General features: G+C 39.5%; 1 protein-coding gene across 1 annotated transcript in view; it reads right to left on the reverse strand.

Moving 5' to 3' along the window:
* The window catches only part of GNMT (glycine N-methyltransferase), an 11,594-nt gene extending 1,803 nt beyond the window's left edge, over nucleotides 1-9,791 (reverse strand). The window contains exons 1-5 of the mRNA XM_032215985.1: nucleotides 9,452-9,791; nucleotides 5,316-5,443; nucleotides 1,470-1,583; nucleotides 561-703; nucleotides 202-323 (exon numbers count right to left, since the gene is read on the reverse strand). Coding sequence (XP_032071876.1) covers nucleotides 202-323; nucleotides 561-703; nucleotides 1,470-1,583; nucleotides 5,316-5,443; nucleotides 9,452-9,657 — 713 coding nt within the window. The 5' untranslated portion in view covers nucleotides 9,658-9,791. The remainder of the gene's footprint in view (nucleotides 1-201; nucleotides 324-560; nucleotides 704-1,469; nucleotides 1,584-5,315; nucleotides 5,444-9,451) is intronic.
* Between the last annotated feature and the right edge of the window lie 3,143 nt (nucleotides 9,792-12,934).

Here is a 12,934-nt window from a genome sequence, read left to right on the forward strand (position 1 = left end):
GAGTTTATCTGTGATGGATTTTTTGTTAGCTTTATTAGATGTCCAGATTCACTGCCCAGAGAGATCAGTAGCTCTACAAATTGGGTGGATGGATGCCCAGGACATCTGATTGCTCTATCCCTATGCCAAAGGGTTAGTTGTGCTAACCCTGGTTATCAAAGTGGAGGTACAGTAATCATGTGGGTTCTATAGAGAACATACCTTAAATCTGAATCCCCATCATTGCCTTCATGTGGGACCTGCACAGTGTAGTCCAATGTCACCATGTTTGGTTTGTTGTTCACAAGGAGAACAGAGGTAGTAATGTCCTTGGTTAAGTCACTCTGAGAAAGAAAGGGAATTAATTAGTTCTCTGTATTTTCTGCATTTGTTTCTTGGTGGCTTGTTCACTGTGTTAAGCCAGTTTTTTAAAGGGGTCACATTGGTATGTGGTGTTGTGCTATAAAATAGTGCCCTACTATTATAATTAGCTGCAATAAGCTATAAAAAGAGATATTTTTGCTGTTTTAAGATGTTTTAGTTAACACAAAAGGTTAGGCAGAAGTTATTTCCAGCATTACCTTATAGTAGATATTTTTCCCAGGAGGGGCGCAACCTGTTTCCAAGATGTAGTCATAATTACGGTGATCAATGACAAGAATGCCACCTGGACGAACCATGCTAGCAATATTTCTAAGAGCCTGTTTATGAACACTCTGGTCACCTAGGAATAGGTACAAAATTTGTGTTAAATGTCTTCTTGTTCCCTTTAGATTGCTTTTTGTCTTCAAACTAGTGATACCTCTGGCTATCCTAGACATATTTTTTGTTGATTAAGAAGGCAACGATAACTAAATTATGGATATCAATGCACTCAAAAACTACCCCCCATTACCCTTATAGCCATCCCTTTGCACCCCAGAGCTGGTTTTCTGGAGCTCCCCTTGCCCAAAATAATTAAGAGACCATTGTTGTAATAGACAGCATGTCTATGAAGCATATTGTCCGTCTTCACATACTTTTTAGCTGTGAAGTTAGAATCTGTTGATTTTTTTTATTTACAACTCAGTATTGAGATTTACATTATCAATTCCCTCCTAGCCTGGAAGGGAAAAAATACAAAATGTAATGTATTCAAACGTCCTTGAAACCTGGATAGAATCTGTGAATTAAAATATCTCCTATCATTATATTCATTTTAGGAAAAATATTTAAACCACTTGAATTCCCTAGCAAAACTAATGTAATTTTCTGCACAATTTTTGAATGTAAATAGATGTGAAAAATATGAATTTTATCATAGCATAAAGTCCAACAATTAGTTCTTTTTTAGTATTTAAACGAATTATTTATCATTTCTGCTAGTATTTTTATTTACTATTTAAAGTCAAAGTAAATTTCTATGTAGACTAAGGAAAAGTCTCAGATTATCCCTTTCTATAGCATTGGCAAAGAAACAGACTTCTGAATAATAATCTTTTCACATTCACCTTTAAAATCTGGAAGATGGGCAAAAGAATTTCCTAAGCAGATGACAGCATCAAAACCTTCACCAGGTTTCTGTAGATCCTGTGGCAAGGTGAGCCAATTAGCCTCTTCAATTACTGCAGAACAGAAAAGCACACTTTATATAATTCAACCTCTGCTTCTTCATCATGCCTTGCTCTATCTAAGTAAGAAAAGATGTTATGTTTCCAATCCAAAAAGGAATGGAAAATTATCAACTTGCCACTTTAGTTCATATGCTAAACCTGTGATACTATATGGCTTTACCATTGTATTTTATACATAATGGTTTGTGATTTAGTATGTTGTATGAACTGAACCAGTTGTAGTTTATATAAAGTAAACTATGGGTTAAACAAGTTTCATCTTAACATAATGTGCGAAGTTAACCTCACACTTTTTAAAATACAACTCTGCAGGAAGGTCTGTTATGAAACAGCTTGTCTGATATAAAAAACGAATTCTCACTTTTCCTCTTCCATTCCATTCTCACCAAAAGAAAGCGTATTTCCTGAAATCTTATGGTTACTAGAATAAATGGCTAAGAAATACTGAACTTTCAATAGCATGCTGGGTTTGTGAATGTCCTCGTGGGACTTTTGCACCTGTGCTAGTATTTTAATCATCTGTTTTAAAGGCTGCTATTATCCAGAAATTCACGGATCATTGTAAAATTGTTTTGTGGGCCAATTCCAACCATCATCCAGCTTTTCCTATATAACTTCCAGATTCTTTTGTGGACTTGTATCTTTTATGCCCCTGCAAATTAATTACCAAATGGTTTTGTTGTTGGGATCATAAATGAAATAATATGGGTTTGTCCTTGAGCTAATTGTTTTTTAATAGATTCTGTAACTCAATGTAGCTTATGTATAAACTTACTGCGTTAAGAGGCCTAATTATTTTGGGTTACAATAAACTGACACTGATCCAGTGGGAATGGCAAGAGCTATTGGTCCACAGACCAAAACTGAGTTATGAAAAATTACCTAAAACTGGTCAAGAAGCTGTGTGCTGCCAGAGTATGGCCAGGGAGAAACTGATGTACAATTAAATATTTTCAAGCTGCTTTTGGAAGCTGTGGTTTCAAAGATAATCAAAACCATAAGTTTTATGTATAGTTTTATGTTGTGGCCCAGCAGGAGCCGTTGGAGTTGCCACCAGACTCCGACAGTGAGGGGCCCTATGAGTCGGCTCTGGAGGATGTGGAGGACTCTGGACAGGGTTTTGACTCCGAGCAGGGCTCAGAGAGGCTGGTTGGCCCGTGACCCGTCAAAAGCGCGTTCCACAAAAGCGCGGTCGACGAAATCGCGTATGTGACGTCATCACAACGCGACGAAAAAGATCGAAAAATTGAAATAAAAATTAAATTACAGCAAGCCGATTCACATAAAGGTAAGGGTTAGGTTAAGGGTTAGGGTTAGGGTTAGGCTAAGGGTTAGGGTTAGAGCGTTAGCGTTACGTTTAGCGTTAGGTTAAGGGTTAGCGTTAGGTTTTTCGTTACGTTAAGGGTTAGGTTTAGGGTTAGGTTTAGGTTAAGGGTTAGGTTTAGGGTTAGGTTTGGGGGGGTTAGGGGAAGGTTTTAGCTTTATTTTTACATTTTTCGATCTTTTTCGTCGCACTGTGATGACGTCACATACGCGCTTTCGTCGTCTGCGATTTTGTTGTCCGCGGTTTTGTGGTAGAACCGGTTGGCCACCAGGAGGCGCCTGAGCCTTGGACCAGTGGGGAGAAGACAAGGGAGCGTAAGCCTGAGGTCAGCAGTGAGTTGTTCCTGGATGCCCGGCACCGAAGAGCTAATAGGTGTCGGGAACAGTTGCGCAGTTACAGGAGGTAATTGCACTCAGCTGGTGGTCATTAGGCTCCTCTCCAGACTATAACAGGACTGTTTGTGCACACGCCCCTCTTGCAGAAGTCAACGCAGGAACTAATGTCAGAGAACATTATTGTGAGCTTGGCAGGCTGGATTGCTGCCCAGCCTTATCTGTGCTGGATTGCTGTCCAAGCTTGTCTGTGCTGGTTTGCTGCCAAGGACCTGTCTGTCTGATCATTAAATGCCGTAACTTATCTTTGGCTCGGAGTGTGTGTTGGTGTGGGACGAGGTGCGTCAGAACAGCTTTAATTAAGTTTTAAGGAAAAATTTAAAGTGTTTCTTAAATGCTTGTCTCATTCAGGCAAGACATTAAGAGTATCACAATTTCTACATCTTTTGAGCCATTTCTAAAATGGTTCTGGTTCTTCTGCTTACCAAACTAAGCAATCTTAAACTATTGGCACATGAGGAATACCTGTGGAGAAGATTTAAACGCATGTACATATGGGTCAAAGCTGTCTTAGGGTATGTTGGAAAAACGTTAAACTGTTGCCTCCACATGTTGGCAACTTGTTCATAAAGATTGGGAAAAGCTGCTATAAAAGACACAGGAAATAGAGTCATACTTTCATAAATCAATTTTCAGACGGCCAAGTTAGTTTTCATTCTTCTTTACGAATGAAGATTAATACATTCCAGAGGCAAATTATAAAATGTTGAGTGGGATGAGGAACTATTCATTCCCCACTATACCCTACAGGCACCTCTTTCACCTGCACTCCAAATATGTCAGCAGGGAGCAAATTATAACATTGGCATTCTGGTGGCTGATCCAACAGCACTGATCAAATTTCATCATGCTCTTCTTGTCAAGACATAAATTTACTGCTAATTTAAACATAGCCTGGAAATGATGCTCAAATACTGTTGTTGGGAAACATTCAAATCTCAATAGTGTAAGAGCCCAGGACAAGAACTCAGACCTGTTTTTACATGGGGCTAAGATGCTGATGAAGTCAACAGTTCAGACTCCAATCAGCACAATATACAGAAATATTAAATAGTATTAAGATGTTTATGTAATGACTGGAAAGTGCAGTAATATAGAGATAGATGGTTCGTTAATCGAAGTAATATATACAATTACATTGATTAATGAACTTTTATCACTATAGTAATGCAAATATCACTGCAATATAATCTCAATCATCATGAGGTGATGTAATAATGTACAGTTTTATACTATTGTTTGTGTGATTAGGCATATAATGAAAGATGTGAAATATATGAAATAAGACAAAAAATAAAGGAAGAATTTGACTTATGCAGCTTGTGGAAATGTACCAAATTGAAAAGTATAAAGTCACAATACATTAGATAGTTCCCCTGTGAACTAAGTGTGAGAAAAGTTCCAAAATAAGAGTGGTCAAGCATTGATAACTATCAATATTATGTCAAGTCATACTAGGGGGGGTATAAAAATATACGGGCCCTTGGGAGTCATCGGACAGAATGAGCATTTTACGTTAGCATTATGCTTCGATTCTTCTGGAACTCAAAACTGGCCTGGCTGGCTAAACTTTGAATTGCAAAGGTATGCAAGGGTGTGTAAATAATTGAGCATTTAACTCAGAACAATAAAAACATTAAACTGAATTTGTTTCTACATGTTTTGATCTCTGATTTAAAAAGAACAGCATGGGAAGCACTTTTCAGCCCTGAATCTGACACAGATCCGAGACTAGTGATTTTGGGAACAGACCAAACTGTAGCACCTAACTACTGTTTTTTCTACACTCAGACTCTGCCCTGGAACTAAAAAAAATGTTTTAATAGTTTGCTGTCAGCGGGATATGAATCAATTAAGAATACATGACTCCAGACTTCCAAAGCTAGCATTCTCCAGATTTGTTAGACCAAAGTCCCAAAGTTCTACAGGTTATACTCCAACATATCTGGGGTACATCAAATTGGGGAAGGCAATCAGTTGATATTCTTAAACCAAAAGTTAGAATACCCCAATGATCAAACGGATCTTCTTTTCGACGGTTCCATCGCTCCTTCAAGGCGTATTTGAGCATTTTGTCACTGGCATCTACACTGGTGACACTAAATCCTTCTTCAACCAACATAATGGAATCCACACTGCACCAGAAATGGAAAGAGAAAATGATTTCCAGGTATTATTTGAGGGATGAAATCTAAAGTAAACTATTTAACTCAGATTAACTCAGCATAATAATCCCCTCCGCTTATGTTAACAGTTAAATTTTAATAGTTAGAGAAAAAAGTGATACATGAAAGTTAGGGCAATGGCTACTATACTATATAAAATACTTTCCTAAGGCTGCATACACAATATCTCCTACGTGTATATCTCTTAATAAATAAAAAACCAATACCTGCACTATTCACTTAAAATCTATGGGAAAGATAAATTTAATATTCTCTCCCTTCTGAAACAGGAAAGATGAGTATGTTCTTAAAAGAAAATGTATTTGTGGGAATGATTCCTCCAGTTTTATTTTTCTCATCTCCTTTACTACATTATTACTTTACTACATTATTACTTTTTAAATGGACATCTTGATTAACACAGCAAGTAACCACAAGCATTCCACGATCCTTGTCAACTGAATCAAGAAGGCCTGATTTAGTTGGTTTGAGCTCTGAGCATGGCAATTTAGTTCCCAACGTTTTGTCACCATTCGAGGAGACGTCGTCAATGTACTTTGAATTCAAAGCGGGCTGACGATGTCTCCTCGAATGGTGACAAAACGTTGGCAACTAAATTACCAAGCTGGGAGCTCAAACCAACAGCCCAACTACCAACCCAGGCTACTAATATTCAAACACATTTCAAGGCCTGAGTTAAGCATGTGTGATTTCAAGTCTGGCCAAATTCAAGTTAAGCTAATGAACCATAGAAAATCAATTCAGAAAACAGGAATGGACTATGACATCATGATGGAACTGAAATGTGCCATATATGTAACTTGTGACTACTTAAATCCACATCCATATATATATTCATATATATTCATACTTAAAATATATCATATTCATACTTAAAATATTGATAGTTTATAATGAATTAAGTCCATACTCAAAACTTCAAGAAGAAATGTTAAATGGTTTCTTTTATTTTGCTCTACTTGTACGTTCTCTGTTCCTGCAAAGGCTTCAGGCAGCTAACAGTATTATTTATAAAAACAATCCTCAGGTATTTTTTTTAAATATGTAAAATATAAATCTTATGTGCCCTCCAAACCTACTTTCACTTACAGCACAACCTCCTACTGTGACAGAAAAGGTAGGTCAACAATATTTTTCTCATGTTTAAGAGGGATGAAGATGACTAGACCTCAGGGTGTTCCAAAGAATGGAAACAGCTAATGAAAAAACCCTTCCAAGATCTATCATGTGACGTCCTCATAGGGATGAGATCTGGAGGAAGTTGATCCTATTTGATCTTATTGCATGAACTGATGAATATATAATGTGGTCCCTCAAACAACCAGGTCTAGAATCAAATTTGCACAGGATAACAAATGACAACCCATGCAGCTCTTTGAAGCAGCAAAATCATCAAGAAAATTAGACATGGCCATCACATCTGGGCTTTTGGGTTCCGTACCAGTGGCAACCTCCAAATGTTCTTTAAGAGCCATTCTACAGCACATTCCAAAGGGCGGTGAATGATTGTCATCAGGTTCTTGTGATCCATGGTCACAACCGGCACACAAATGCAAAACCCTTCCAGCCATCTGTTCTTCCAGTAGCAGCTATGAGTGTAGGAGGACTTCCAAAATTGCAAACCACCATTCAGATTTAGAGATGGAATTTCTCAGGAATCATCAGGTATCCAAACCAAAATCATTCCATGTTGAAGAACTTCATTTAGAATCTATTTCTCCCCATCTGCATCCTAACAGTACTGGGTCAACACTTTTGATGCATTTATTTTATTAACAAGGATCAGCACCATCCTGTTCAGGCCAGGGACAAGATGTATAGCAGCAAAATTTACAATACAATAATACAATAGCAGAGTTGGAAGGGACCTTGGGGGTCTTCTAGTCCAACTCCCTGCCTAGGTAGGAAACCCTATACCGTTTCAATCAACTTAATCAATAGATTATCCCCCTGATTTTTTAGATATTAAAAAGGAGAAAGAAAACCCTGGGGTACTTCACAAAATAGTAGCCTCGGGAAAGATTACTCCTCTCTTACCAACTTTGATTAAAATTGTCCCTGCAGGAAAGAAGAAAGCCACTACAAGATAATGTTCCTCCTCATACCAATCCCTTAGAAATGGTCCACTCCACACAGATATCATAGTTGATGGGTTTTGAAAGTCACTGAGAGATCAAGGAGGACGAAGAGTTGAACCTTGCCCTAATGATTGCACAAGCATGACCAGTGCAGTTTCCTCCTATATCCTGACCTGAAATCTGGCTGCCAAGTGTTCAAATAATCTGCTTCCTCTAGGATTTTGCAAGACCACAACTTTCTTAACAATCTTTCCTTAAAAAGGTTAAGAGATGTCAAAGTTGTCCAATTTTGGATTGAGAGGCAGCTCCATAAGTAGAAATTACACCACGCCTCCTTCAGAGCTGACTGAATCCTCCCTTCTCAATAAAATATTGATTATTGCTCAAATCCAATCTCTTACCAGCTCATCCAAAAAGCCTTAATTAGAGGCAGGAACGCAGTTAGTAAGTAGCAGAATCAGTACGGCAGAAGACCCCATCTTCTTTAGAACCCCAAATAAGCTGTATTTGTGCCTATAAATGCCTATTGTATAATCCCCTGAATATTCTTAGACTGCATAACCAACATTCAGCAGTGCCTGTTCTGCATGTTTTCAGGTTTTTGCATTACTGTATAATTATTTCACATATTTAAGCCTATAAATATAAAAAAAACCTAAGAGAAACAGAAATAAATGTACAGTATGCCATCCTAGATGATTCACACTATGAGAAGATGTAAACTTCCAAGTTGTCCAGCTTGACACAGACCTACTAACATTTCTGTTTGTCCAGGAATATGTTCGACTCACATTCTGTTTACATTGTTTCTTGCAAAGGTTGCATGCTTCATGAGGCAAAGTTAAGGCAATTATCTCAGGCCAATTTTAGCTAACATGAAAGGATAGCAAAGTGTTAATATTTGATGTATTTAATCAAGTATGGATGGGGAAAATCAACAATGTTTATGGAAATTTCCATGTGTCTAAATACCTCTGAACTTGGAGGAGGGGATCGAAACTCTTTTTCAGCCAGGAAAATTTCTTGGGCAGACTAGTCCATTCCTTCAGTATAGCTGATTAAAAAGTGCATTCTAATTATGTATTAAAAGTACAATAAAATAAATGCATCGAACTATTCCTATTTTAGAAAGATATTGCTTATATATGTACAGATGGTAGAAAAACAGGTAATAAGAGAGCTTCTGCTAAAATGGCACATATTGCAATAGTTGTAGGCATTATTTTTTAAAAAAAATATTTCCATGGACATTTTAGTCATTAGGCCTCAGCATGATGCAATCATAGGTCTTTAATCTGAAGACAGCCTAAGGCTCCAAACAAGCTTTAATCATTTGTGGAAAGAAATCACCCAAGCTTATGCCAAAGCTTAAGTCTTTTGAGTGCCACAAAACCCCTTGATATTTATGTCCCCTTGACTGTAGCTGTTCTACTCCGAGTAATGGCTAAATTTGGACTCACTTCTTTCTGATACCAAAGGTAGCATAACTTTTACCGGAGCCCCCGACCGAGTGGGAGTTTGGAAAGGTGTGCCCTTTCAGCAACAAGAACAAAAAAAGTGAGTGTCTTTGGAAGACCAAAAGGCAGATCTCTCCCCCCCCCCCCTTTAGGAACAGAAAGGGATCCTTCCCAAGTGGGCAAGCACGATCACCCTCAGGTGCACCCATAATGCTCAAGGGTCGTTGGCCACAGATCTGAGGGTTTCAACGCGCATTATATCTGTTGTCGAGAGGCAGCGTGAAGATTCAAAGGATTCCGGGTTAGCGAGCACGGAACCGCAGCTCCGGCGACGCGCTCTACTTGCACCGTTACCACAAAAAAACTCCCGGCGTGCGGCGGGTAGAGAAGCGGGCCCAGCGACACTTGTCCTGGAGACTCACCCGGTGCCGCAGGCCACATCCAGCACCGTCTTGCAGCGCTGAGCGCGCAGCAACGACACCAGCCAGTTCTTATACTCGTCCGTGCGGCTCCGCGTATCGCCGATGTAGAGCTGCCAGACGCGCGCCGCCCGGCCGTCGGCATACTGGTCAGGGAGCCCTTCGGCTGCCACGCCCAGCGAGCGAGTCCGGTAGATGCTGTCCACCATGGCGAGGCGAGCGGCTCAAGGCGCAGGTGGCGTGACGGTTCCTCCGACCTCCTCAACGGCTCCGGATCAGCTGCGCCGGAGCTGCTGCTTCCAGCAATTTAGGATCCCCAGGGGAGCCGGCAGCCGGTCGCCAGAGGAGCTCATTCCATCCAGGGACCGCCCTTCGGCTCAGCCGGCCAATCCAAGGAGGGATAGCGGACACTCCCACCCCTCCGTCCTCCTCTCCCCGCCTCCGCCTGTTCCTGAAGTCAAAGGTCTTGACCCAGGCCCGCTTGTAATGCTTCTCGAGCCTTCCCAAATCTGTCGGCCGCCGGGTGGCTTGGATCCCCCTGGCCTTGGCCTTGCTGACTATGAATTATGGGAATGCTAGCCCAACAACGCTGGAAAGCAGTCTGTCAATGCTACTTAACACTTATCTTGGTATCACAGAACACCCGGTAACCTACTGCTGAGTAAAGACGCATATAATTATTACAGACAAAAAATCCGGTAGAACAGGCTGTTAATACTTTTGTCAGCTTTTCTAAAAATGTGACTATTATAAGTGATTTGTGTATTTAAATTTGGATTTTAATGCCTCCACAAATGTTACAGTTGTAATATTTATTTCCCAAGTTTATATTTTGCTTTAAAAGAAACAAACTCCACACTTAATAAATAATAAAAACCAACCACAATTCCATTATTAAACTCATATAATAAAAATAATATAATCAGGTGATCAAAAATCATGTAATAAAACTGTATAATAAAAAAAAGTTCAATATAATTCAAAGCCACAAAAAACCCTTTACAATGGCAATAGTCATCCAGTTCCAAGAGCTTCTTGAAAAAACTGTATCTCTGTTCTTTTTCTGAATGTAATAAGAGTGCGAATCATCCAGAGTTCAGAGAGACCTTGATTGCACACATCTGGTTTTGAAAATATATTCCTTCTCTCCTTTAAAATGTGCGGCTTTTACACGCTTCTGATGGGCCGCTCATGCTTGTAGCCGAATGAGAAGAAAAACACCGGACAAATCCTTCTTGTGATAAGCTTTGGCCCCGAGCAATGCCCGGGAGGCTTTTTTATTAGTCCCAAACAAAGGAAAGGTGTATACAAAATTACATCAACAGGCACATGACTAAATAATCCAATAATAATAATGCTGCGTGGCAAAAAGCTTCGTCTCTGGGCAAAAGAGTGAGTGAAAAGGGGGGATGCTTCTTCCCTGGGCAGGAGAAGAGAGATAAGGAATAGGGAGGGGGGAGTGGAGGAAAGTGAGCAGCTCGCATTCCTGCCTTTGAAATGCTAACTGCTAGATAGATGCTGGTACAGAAAGGCGCGCTAATTAATAGGAAGACTTACGTATTGCTAACAAGAATGTTTTTGTTAGCATCCATCTCTGGGCCTGTGTTTTCCAGACAGCCTTAGCCGTCCTATACACAGAATGGTCTCAACAAAAATGTTTTCATAAAAAAACATTTCTTATTGTTGAAATTGAAAATAGAACTGGAAACAAGCCCGCAGAAATAACTTTCATAGCTATATGCAGGTAATAACTTTTTCAAGATAATATTGCAACTTCTGACAAAACAGACCACAGTCTATTTCACGAGCAGTCCTGGTTCCTAGAAGAATCTAGGAGCGCTTCATGGTTCTGGTTATTACTCTTAAAACCCGATGTGGTATGGAGCCAGGTTACTTGTGGGACCATCTATCCCCTGTCTTTTCAGTTACGTTGAATACCAAAAGGCGGACACTATGGGGCTGGTTTTGATTTATTTGCAACTTGTCAGTGCTGGTAGACAGATGTTACTCTATGAGGTTGAAACCCAGGAATTGAATTCATTAACTTTTGAACTTTATGTGATTATGTACAGTGCATTAGTTTTATGAGCTATCCAGGTGAACCACTGAATGAAACCTTTCAGATCTGTATCTCTGTATCTCTTAGCTCTGGGAGGGATGGTGGTCTATATAGGACTCTTAAGCAGGGGTCTCCAACCTTGGCAACTTTAACTTGGGGACTTCAATTCCCAGAATTCCTCAGCCAGTTTTGCTTGGCTGAGGAATTCTGGGAATTGAAGTCCCAAGTGTTAAAGTTGCCAAGGTTGGAGACCCTTGCTCTAAGGGATACTAAGGGAAGGTGGATTATTTATCTGGTGGTTTCTATCCATCTCACTAAATCTGGCAGATAGACATTCATTGAAGCAATGTCACCTGGTAGGTCCTAGAAAGTATTTTTATGTCATGGGGCCTGCCTTACTGAACAGCATCCCCCCACTCCCAGTTTCAGACAGCTTTGACAGTTTTGGCCTTCCTGAAGACCTGATCTTTTCCCAGCAAATGTGAAGACATATTGGTAAGGTATTTTTACCGTGGCTTCAACTTGGTTGTTTTAATTGATTTCAAATTCTAATTCAATATATTGTACTTTTGGGTCATCATCCAGAGTTCCATTGATAAATGGATGGTTATACAAATTTGTTAAGTAAATAAATATACTGATTTTTTTCTGCTCAATATTTTTTCTGATTTGAATTAACAAACTGGGGGAGACTCTCACCAAGTCTCTACCCCCTTTTATTTCCTCTGAATTCCCAAATGAAGAATTCTATGGCTGGTCAACGCCTCTGTTTTTAGAGTCCTGCCTAATTATCCTTATTGTAGGTTTAGAGTTCCATGATGCATGAAATACCCAGGCTGCCTAGGGCACAGGGTGCAGTGTTTATCATCCCCATCAGTGTGCGTGTGTCTCTGTCCCAGACAAATGGAAATAATGCAATGTAACAACAATATATGATAACAATAGAGCAAGAAGAAATATGTGATGTTGTATTATTTTTGTAATCTACTGCAACAAAGTTGGATGACATAACTTTATTCTGTCTCTGCATTTTTTCTTTCCTTGTTTTTCTAACATTTATGTCATCTGTATTTTTATCTTATAATAAAACTTAATACAAATTTATTATAAACAAACAAAAATAATTCAATATATTGAAAGTCTCAAAATGTTTGTCAGCACCACACACAAAAATTATACTGCAACTTTCTTTTAAAAACAAAGTTGAGGGAGATTCAAAACAGAACAAGGCCTGTTAGGTGTTGCTTTAGTACCTTTAGTAGTCTATTATGGTTTCTATGGTACGACCCACCCCCTCTCTCTCCCTCTCCCTCTCTCGCCCTCTCCCTCTCTCGCCCTCTCTCTCTCCCTCTATCTCACTCTCTCTCCCCCCCTCCTCCCTCCCATTTCTGATTTTCTGTTTCATTTTCAATAATCAAAATAAAGCC

Source organism: Thamnophis elegans, chromosome 4, assembly GCF_009769535.1.
Source record: "Thamnophis elegans isolate rThaEle1 chromosome 4, rThaEle1.pri, whole genome shotgun sequence".
NCBI lineage: Eukaryota > Metazoa > Chordata > Lepidosauria > Squamata > Colubridae > Thamnophis > Thamnophis elegans.